At 45.5% G+C, this 9,586-nt stretch overlaps 1 protein-coding gene across 1 annotated transcript in view; it reads right to left on the reverse strand.

Moving 5' to 3' along the window:
- The window catches only part of NTSR1 (neurotensin receptor 1), a 103,752-nt gene extending 97,320 nt beyond the window's left edge, over positions 1-6,432 (reverse strand). The window contains exon 1 of the mRNA XM_073309117.1: positions 5,486-6,432. Within this exon, the coding sequence (XP_073165218.1) occupies positions 5,486-6,163 (678 nt within the window). The 5' untranslated portion in view covers positions 6,164-6,432. The remainder of the gene's footprint in view (positions 1-5,485) is intronic.
- Positions 6,433-9,586: the final 3,154 nt, after the last annotated feature.

The raw sequence follows: 9,586 nt of genomic DNA on the forward strand, positions 1-9,586 counted from the left end.
CTATAGCAATGCCCTCCATGTTCTATGTTTTAGAATCAGCTAGAAATCATCCCGAGCAGCAGGATATATTATACAGAGCCAGGCTTGGTATATTTGTGTACAGTGAGTAAACACAGTTATTTGGAATTCAGCTGTGCCCGTGTGGTTTCTTCATATTCCTGTTGCTGTGCAAACAGCATAATACCGCTGCCCACCTAAATGTGAAGAACTGAAAGTGGGGGGTATTTTCCTGACAATAACTGGGGAGATGGAAGGGAGGGAACAGCCCAGGTCCAAGATGAGAGATGATCCCGGGCAGCACGTACCTATGTGATGGAGGCCTGGGGAGGGCAGGGGAAGGGTCTGCTGCTAGCTGAAATAACGGCTCTCACAGCCAGCTCAATAAGCGTGCACAGTATCATGGGAGAGCTGTCCTATTGTGAGGAGAAATGGAGCCTTCTTTTATAAAAACTGAAGGCAAAGTGGTTTTGAAACTATTGCAGCACAGGTAAATACAAGGCCTGATTACTAGTTAGATGCACAACTGCATGTGTAAAAAATGTTTGTGTCACTGTGTCTAATTTGCACTTGGAGTTAATGATTAATGCATGATTTATACAATTGCTCATCGAGTGTGACTACAAGTTTGCATGCAGTCACACCGGCCATGCCTGCATTTGGCACACAGTTTCACTTTTTCCCTATGCAATTACATGTCTCCCTTTTTTGACAGTCAGACCCACAGACAATAGCAGTGCCATGAAACAGCCAAAAGCACACTGGGTATTAACATGCAAAAAGAGCAGAACAAACATCCCACTCAAAAACTCTTCTGCCTGTTACGACCACGGTGAGTAACTTTAAAAACCTACTCCAGCTGACGTGGCATCCAAACATTAATTTGCCTGTGTGGAAATGGCTTTGAGAGGTGCTTTAGTTTATGTGAACAATTGGCTGCAGTTTCAGTTAGAGGATGACTTTCAGTTAAAGTATTAAACAGAGTTAAATAACGTAGCTCCAATGTACTTAATGCCTGTTGCCAAATTCAAGACTGAGGCCAAAATACAAGCCAGATGCATTGGATTGACAACTAGACTGAAGGCTGGTCAATGAAGATAAAAGATATGCTTATAAGCATAAGCAGATGCAAAGATGGTGATATACAAAACCGGGAAACATCACTATTCTGTAAAATTAAACATCAAAGGCTGTCCAGAGTTTACCCCTTCAAGGCATGATGCAGTAATGAGTTTAAAGTCCTGCATTACTGCTAATTCAACCCCCCTGCCCACAGTTATACCAAACAGTTTATCTAAGGTATTGTTTCTACTGCATTTACTATTCCTTAGAACTTAAAGAGAATTTTTGAATTACTATTAAAAGATTAATTAATTAACCTTCAGTAAAGCCTTCTTAATTAAGAAGCATTAAAGCACAGGGCATATGCTAGAGACCTGCCATGAATATTGGTTCAATTTATAGACTCATACTTTAAGGTCTGAAGAGACCTCCGTGATCATCTAGTGTGATCTCCTGCACCTTGCAAACCATAGAACATCCCCCACTCACTCCTGTAATAGACACCTAACCTCTGGCCGCGTTACTGAAGTCCTCAAATCATGGTTTAAAAACTTCAAGTTACATAGAATTCACCATTTACACCAGTTTAAACCTGCAAATGACCCATACTCCATGCTGCAGAGGAAGACGAAAAAAGGCCCAGGGTCTCTGCCAATCTGAGGTCGGGGGAAATTCCTTCCCAACCCCAAATATGGCGATCAGTAAGACTCTGAGCGTGTGAGCAAGACCCACCAGGCAGATACATGGGAAAGAATTCTCTGCAGTAACTCAGAGCCCTAGTGTCCCGTCTCCAGCCGTTTCATTATGTTCATTAATATGAATATTTAATTGTGGGAATGTTTGCCAAAAACTGCAAATTTTAAGCAAATATTGACAAATATTTGCAGACAGCAGATTTTAAATACATACCAATATTCACTCCAGAAATTGATTCTAGGAGGTATGTTCATCCAATCGGGGAACAGAAGCAATACCGTGTACCTAGGTGTCCAATCAAAGATATTCAACACAGCTTAAACTGGTTTCTGACTCTGGAATAGTTTCAATTAACTACTTGCAAACCAGATGCAGAACAAAAAACTATTTACAACTAATATTTGATAATTAATTGAATCATGAACAAATTCAAGAAAATCATAACCTGCTTGCAGACAAGCAAAGGAAAAGTGATTTATTTAAAAGTATTTACCCAGCTCTGATAAATGCAATATCATTATTTCCATTGCATGTGTGGAAAACTGATTCACAGACAGGTTAATTGACTTGCCCAAGGCCACAGACTTGTATGCTGTGAGAGAATTCGTTGTCACATTCTGTGCCACTCAACTTGATTAAGGCACTGCAAGTCAGGCTTGAAGTGATCTCTACTTGTTCAGTCCTGGGTTGTTGTTTTTTTCTGTACTAGCTTCATATAGTGAAGAACTGCTGCTGCTTTATCGTGTGTTTAAAAGGAACTAAACAGCCATTAAACCAGCTTGTCGCATGAGCAAATCAGCATTTAAGTCGAGGTCTCCAGTTAGGGAAAGCCGCTGTGTTACATAAATGAATACCAAACCTGCTGCTGTTTTACATTACAAGTTACCATTATGTCCTCTGAGTTTTTTCAATTAGTGCACAAGTGAAATTAGAAAACCACGAGACAAAATATACGTTTTTCTACACTGGTCAGTCAGAGCACACAAGGTGATGCATTTCCTATTGTGTAATAAATTAATGCCCCTGCACTTTCATGTTTGGAATAATACAACACTGATATTCCACAGCACTGAGATATATGATGCTTAGAAATTGGCGTCATCTGTAATCTCTGAAGATGCATATTAGGAGATAAACCCACCTCTTCAGCCCCACAGCCAGCCACTGGATGTCATTTTAATCCTAAACAGAAGATGATTTGAAATACAAGATACCTGGACCTCAATTGCACTGGTCTCCCATTAGGGATAGCTTGCATCTCCTCAGAGATGAGAAAAGTTTGGATAAATAACTGGGCAGTAACTGACGTCAGAATTTCACAAGATTCCTAACCAAAAAAAAGGGGGGGGGGGCTGCTTGATCTGAAGTTGAAAGTTAGGTAATATACTCCATCTTCTTCTCAGCGTACATATCTCAGCCCTCTTCATCGGAAAAAAGGGTGATGATTTGCTTCCATTTAACTGTATAGAATTCCCTCTCTACAAACTACTCTGAGGAGTATTTAAGAAGAAAAGATTTCATGTTCACCCTGTTATATACTCTTTTAAACTCTAATTGGCTAGAGATTAACTCCCACCCCTCTGAAAACTCATGTCGAGAAGACAAGACCCCAAAAAGTTCTCAGATCTGAGACTGGCATCAACAGGAAAAACTACATAGGCTGACTTCTCCCTTCTTCCAGTTCATGTCCGGTTCTCTTACATTTTCAAGCCTATTGCTCCAGTACATAAATATCCTTGAAAAGTTAAAAATTCCATCAAAAAGTAAAAGTAAAATGTGCATAAGAAAACAGAACACTGACTAAATGGTGTTATCCTGCATTCCATTCCACCCGCTGTATAGTGTTAGAGCTTCAGTTTGTGTAGTTGAAGGAGCTACTCTGATTTATTCCAAGCAACGATTCATGCTTAAATAGCAGCTCTTTGCCTTGCAAGTTCGTTCATTTTTATTTGTATTGTGACATGAGCCATAACTTTGTGAAATTACATTCTGTTGCCATAGGAAGGAAATACAATATCATCAGCAGAGAGGTGTAATTTGAAGATTGGAAGAAAGGAAATCTATGTTTCTTTGATACCATGACAAGTTGAGAGCAGGTGCAAGACAAATATATAGAACACAGAAAAGTCAGAGTAAAAGAGTGGGATTGTATTTATTCCAGTGGTTAACTGCTCCTGTAAAGTGAAAACAGTAACATACAGGACACAAGAGTCCAAGTCCTCATCCAATGGAGTTTTGCCAGTTTACACCAGCTGAGGGTCTGGCCCCAACTAAAATGACAGCATCGAGCACTGGAGACATTATTAAAATGGGGAACTGGCCTTGTTTCCCCCTGAATTTACAGAGAGCAAAGTCACCAGTGTCTACTTTAGAAACCGTTTCTGCTACTTGCTGAAGTTCAGTGGAGAGATGCTCGTTTGGCTGAAACAGATGTTGGACTTTATTCCGATCTCACAAACACCTGGATTTGCCTGGGTGTAATTCCATCAGCTTCAGTGGAGTTACTCCTCATTTACACCAGTGCAAGATCAGAATCAAGCCCCATGACAGGTCAGAAAAGACCTTTGCTTCTTTTACGCACAAAAATTGCACAGGATGGATGGATGTGTTTGTTCCCAGAAGTAATCTGACTTATAAATAAATTACATTGTTGAAGCTGGAAAGGGATCAGTATGTTAATCCTTTTCCTCCTCCCACTCTGCCCCCCTCTTTGGCCAGGTGGCAGCCTGCAATAAAAGTAAGCACATGTTCACCTGGAACACCACCACCTTCTGCTCTCCAGAGACCATTTCACGGGACTTACCCTTGGTCATACGAGTGCAAAGGATGACTAATGCTCAGGCTTGCACAGAGCACATCTACGAAGTTTTTCTGGCTTATTATGTCAGCTAGAACAGTGGTTCTCAGCCCAGGGTATGTGTACCCCTGGGGGTATGCAGAGATCTTCCAGGGGGTACTCAACTCATCTAGATCAGTGTTTCTCAACCTGGGGGTTGCAACCCCCGGAGGGGTCACGGGATAGGTTTAGGGGGATCACAAGTGCAGGGCCAGCATTACGGAGTGTCAAGCCTGGCAAATGCCTGGGGTCCCACACAAGGGGCCCTGCGAAGCTAAGTTACATGCGTCCGACAAGATTCACAAGTGAAAAAACAGGCTCAAGTACAATATTTATATTCCAATCCATTTATTTTATAATTATATGGTAAAAATGAGAAAGTCAGCAATTGTTCAGTACTAGTGTGTCCTGACACTTTTGTATTTTTAGGTCTGATTTTGTAAGCAAGTAGCTTTTAAGTGAGGTGAAACTTGCGGGGAGGTGAGACAAATCAGACTCCTGAAAGGGGTACAGTATTCTGGAGAGTCTGAGAACCACTGAGCTAGATTGAGCACTGGCTTGCAACACAGCCAGGTCTGCAGGAGATCAGTGAGTGACAGCGGTCAGCTGTTGTTCTCTATGAAAGCTAGCAGCTGCTAGGTTAAAAAAAAAGTCAATCAACCAACTAATTAATCAATCAAAGCACCTTACTGATCACTGATCTCTAGTTTCAGAGTAGCAGCCGTGTTCGTCTGTATTCGCAAAAAGAAAAGGAGGACTTGTGGCACCTTAGAGACTAACAAATGTATTTGAGCATCAGCTTTCCTGAGCTACAGCTCACTTCATCGGATCTCTAGCGTGGCTACATGCAGTCAGCTCTTAGCATGAATACAAAGGAACGCAGGGGAAACTCACCTGAATGACAGTCTTAAGCGTGGAGGCTTCCACAATGGTGGTACAGATCAGAGAGTCGGGCTGCTGGTCCCTGCCGTAGATCTCGCCCATGGTGAAGATCATGGGGATGGCCAGCAGGAAAGAGGCAACCCAGATGCAGCTGATGAACTTCTTGGTCCTGCTCCTGGACATGATGCTCTTGGCTTTGAAGGGGTGGCAGATGGCCATGTACCTCTCCACGCTGAGGCTGGCGATGTTGAGGGCGGTGGCGTAGGTGCAGGCGTCTCTCAGGAAGTAGTAGCCCTTGCAGACGGCGTCCCCGAAGGCCCAGGGGTGGTGCACCCAGATGAAGTTGTACAGCTCGATGGGCATGCACAGGAGGAAGATGAGCAGGTCGGAGAAAGCCAGGCTGGCCAGGTGGTAGTGCACGGTGCTCTGCAGGTTCTGCAGGGACTTCTTGCGCACCAGCGTGTAGGCGGTGATGGAGTTGCCGACGGTGCCCACCAGGAAGAGCCCCAGGTAGATGACCGTGACCATGACTTTGGAGTAGATGTCGGTGTTCACATCCAGATCTTCCTCGCCCGGCCCTTGGGAGTACGGATCCGAGCTGTTGGAGACGTTCCCCGCCGCCCAGTCCGTGGGCTGCAGGCGCGACGGACCCGCGTGCTGTTGCCACGAAGACGTTGCGTTCAGCTGCATGCTCCGCGGCCCAGGGATGCTCGGCCCGAGCGGTACCCAGCGCTGCCCACGCTCCGCCCGGCTGCGAGGGTGGAACGCTGCCACTCCGGAGCGGCGTGGAAACTTGGCTCGTTTAAATGCGTCGGGGAAGGCGGCGCCCGGAGGGGGAGCGAGCGCCCGCCCAGCTCGATTCACAAAATCCGCGGGAGCAGCCTCCGGCGGCGCAGGGGCTGCGCCTGGCCCTGGCGAGCCGCTCTCTCTTCCCCCAGCCCGCGTCTGCTTCCCCAGAGGCGACCGGCACCAACGGGCTGGCAGCAGGGCGATGATCGCTCTCACACACGTGCCCCTCGAAGCTGGGGAGCTAGGGGTGGGTGATGTGAACGAGCTGGGGAAAGGTAAAAGCCGGATCGAGCTGGAGCCTGGCGGATCCTGCTCCTTTCCCCCCACCCCGGGCTCACCAACGGAGAGCCAGGCTAGGTACTCTTGCTGGACCACTATTAACCCAGCCCCCGATGTACCCCCCGCCCCCCTCGAGCACACGGGCCGCAAAAACCCCGGACCCAGCGCGTGGATTGCTCCTGGATCCAGCCACGTTTGGACCCCGAGCTACCAAATGCTAATTCCTAAACAGTCGGGTGCACCAGTGCCCGTAAAAACCTGGACCCGGCCCCAGGATCTAACTGCAATCTTTGGCCCCAAGCCCCACCTCCTACAATCTAAAGAGGAAATGTGTAGCCACAGTTAACTTTACTGTAAAAATCTGGACCCCCCCCCCGCATCCTGGCCCCGGTAGTTGGTACCCGGAGCCTGTCTATTTTTCATCTTAACCCAAAATTCTACTGTCTAAACAGAGGGGGGAATCTCGGCTCCTAGTGCAGCCAAAAACCCCAGCTCCTGTTGCAAACTGGAGCAGCACCACAAAAACATGAGTCCAGTGGGGTCTGCAGGATCTTACCTTTTAAAAACAATTATTTTGCTCCCAGATTCCAAAACTGGGCACTTGTTGGTGTTCCTACTTGGCCAGAAAAATCCAAACTCCAACACATCCTAGTGCAAGAGCTACACAAATACACCTATAGGGCACCTGGATCTTGCTGGATCTGGCACATTTTTGCCCAGAAGTCTGTTAATTCTACTGGGTAAAGAGATCAAGTGTTGCCACCCCTAGCCCTGCAATTTAAAAGGTAATTCATTAATTAAATATCAGCAGGACCCCGTCCATCCAGCTTTTACATTTCTCCAGATAAACTCGCCCACCTGTGAATAATCCAGCACGGAGAAAAGATGTGGGTTCAGTTCCTGCAGTCAGCCTTTTTCCCAAGGCATCCTGGCTTGGGACCTATTGCAAAGCCTAGCTGGCTAATTAACTGGAAGGAATTGTGGGGGCGGAGGGGGGGGGAAGGAATTGTGGGGGAGAAGGAATAGAAACTGTTGATGCTGTAGATCACCTTTGGAAACAGAGAAGCCTGGACTCTAGGGCCACAGCACACAGTGTGATGGACATTCAGCAACCAAAATCATTGTTACAATGGAAAAATTATTAACAGAACAACCAGGGCCAGGCAAAGGATCTTGTGGCCAGTGTGTCTGCCCACACTTTCCCGGCCACACAAGGCTGAACCATCTGCTGCTTGGTATTTAGTGGGAGAGGGAAAAAAAGGGAAGTTAGATACAGAATCAGTGGCTTTTGTCTTATTGGAATAAACACTGTAGCACGACTCACGTACCTGGGGTATGTGCAAACATCACTCAGAAAGAACGTAAATAACCAATCTGTCTGAGGCTGCCCACGCATTTGGCAAAACTACTCCATGAGGAGAGGGAGCCAAAAATATGGTCTAAAAATGGTTGCCTCTGTTGTGTACGGTTATGATGTATCAGTTCAGCACCAGTGCCATAGCATAACTAGCCTACACACACACACACACGCTCTCTCGCTCTCTCTCCCTCCCCATGTTTCTCCCTATTCTATATCCTCCAAGTTCCAGGATTTACAGTGTGAGTCTCCACCTCTCTCCAGCAGCTCCATTTCAGCTCCAGGCTTGTGGAGAAACTAGACTGAATAAGGTGCTAGAGGCAAAGTCTCCTCTCATGATCTGCTTCATGCAGCAAACATGGCTGTCGGCAACAGTTTGGGCTAGTATAGCGATTTTCAGCAGTAGGAAAGTCTAGCTCAGGGATTCTCAAACTGGGGAGTCATGACCCCCTGAGGTGGTTACATGAGGGTCAGGGGCTGATAGCTCCAAGCCTGGCCATGTGCGGGGGAGAGTGGGGATGTCAGTCCTGAGCCCCAGTTAAATGAAAATTAAATTATCCCACCCCCATTTTTAATTTAGAAGGGGGGGTGTGCATTCAGGGGCTTGCTGTATGAAAGGAGTCACCAATACAAAACGTTTGGGGACCAATGGTCTAGTGGATAGCTCTGTAATGGGGTGACTTAGCTTTTCCACTCAGAAATTCCGGAGAAGGCCAAGGCCTTGCAAGTTGGGTATGATCCATGATAAAACTGATCTTTGTAAGAGCAGCGAGTCATTTTTTCAGCAAACTTTGCCTCAGCTTACAATTTTTTGGACTAATTTCAGGAAGTTATTATTGGAGAATGCTGCAGTACATCAGGAGGCCGCTCCTGGTTGCCCATATTAAATATTTGATTTGCAACTATTATCGGCTTGTCTCATAGGCCACATGGTAGCATTTCAGTTACCTGACTGGATCAGCATGGATAAATTCCCTCCATAAACTCCCAAGGAGCATTCCACAGATATTCTCCACCATTCACTATAAATTCAGTGTTTCCACCAGCTTTCCTCCCACTGAGGTCAATTGACAGAATAAAATAAAAGGAGGAACCAGCTGAATGTGTATAAAACATTCACGCAAACCGGTGGGAACTGTTTTGTAGCACTCAACTCTAGTGAAGCATATTGGCCAAAAGGGTAGACAATATCCCTTTAATTTTAACATTTTGGAGTCTTTTCTTATGAAATCTCCATGAAGAGGAAAATATCATCTTTTATTCCCTGGGGTTAGTCTGTCATGGGCTGGTGCATCCATCATCCACAACCACCACTCGCCACCCCCCCCCCCCCGATCATTTTCTTCTGGCTTCCAAGGAGAAGTTTCCTGGGTGACTTCTCAAGCTGCATTTGGAATGTTTAAGAGGAACTAAGGAAGGCAGAACATGAAACAAATTATAATTTGTTTCATCAGTTGCAACCTTCCTCCACATCAAATAGTCATTCTAATCAGTCTGAGGCATTTAAAGACATAGAACAGACAGACAGCTCAGATGATCTAACAAGTGAACATTTCAACCAGTGTAATATTATAGGGCCTGATTCAAAGCCCACTAAAGTCAGTGAAAAGCGTTCCATGTCAAAAGAACAAAATCTTCCAATTAATCCACATTCGTTCAGATAAGCAGTAATCAGTTTGTGTTATGAT

This window comes from Lepidochelys kempii, chromosome 13 (genome assembly GCF_965140265.1).
Source record: "Lepidochelys kempii isolate rLepKem1 chromosome 13, rLepKem1.hap2, whole genome shotgun sequence".
Classification (NCBI taxonomy): Eukaryota; Metazoa; Chordata; order Testudines; family Cheloniidae; genus Lepidochelys; species Lepidochelys kempii.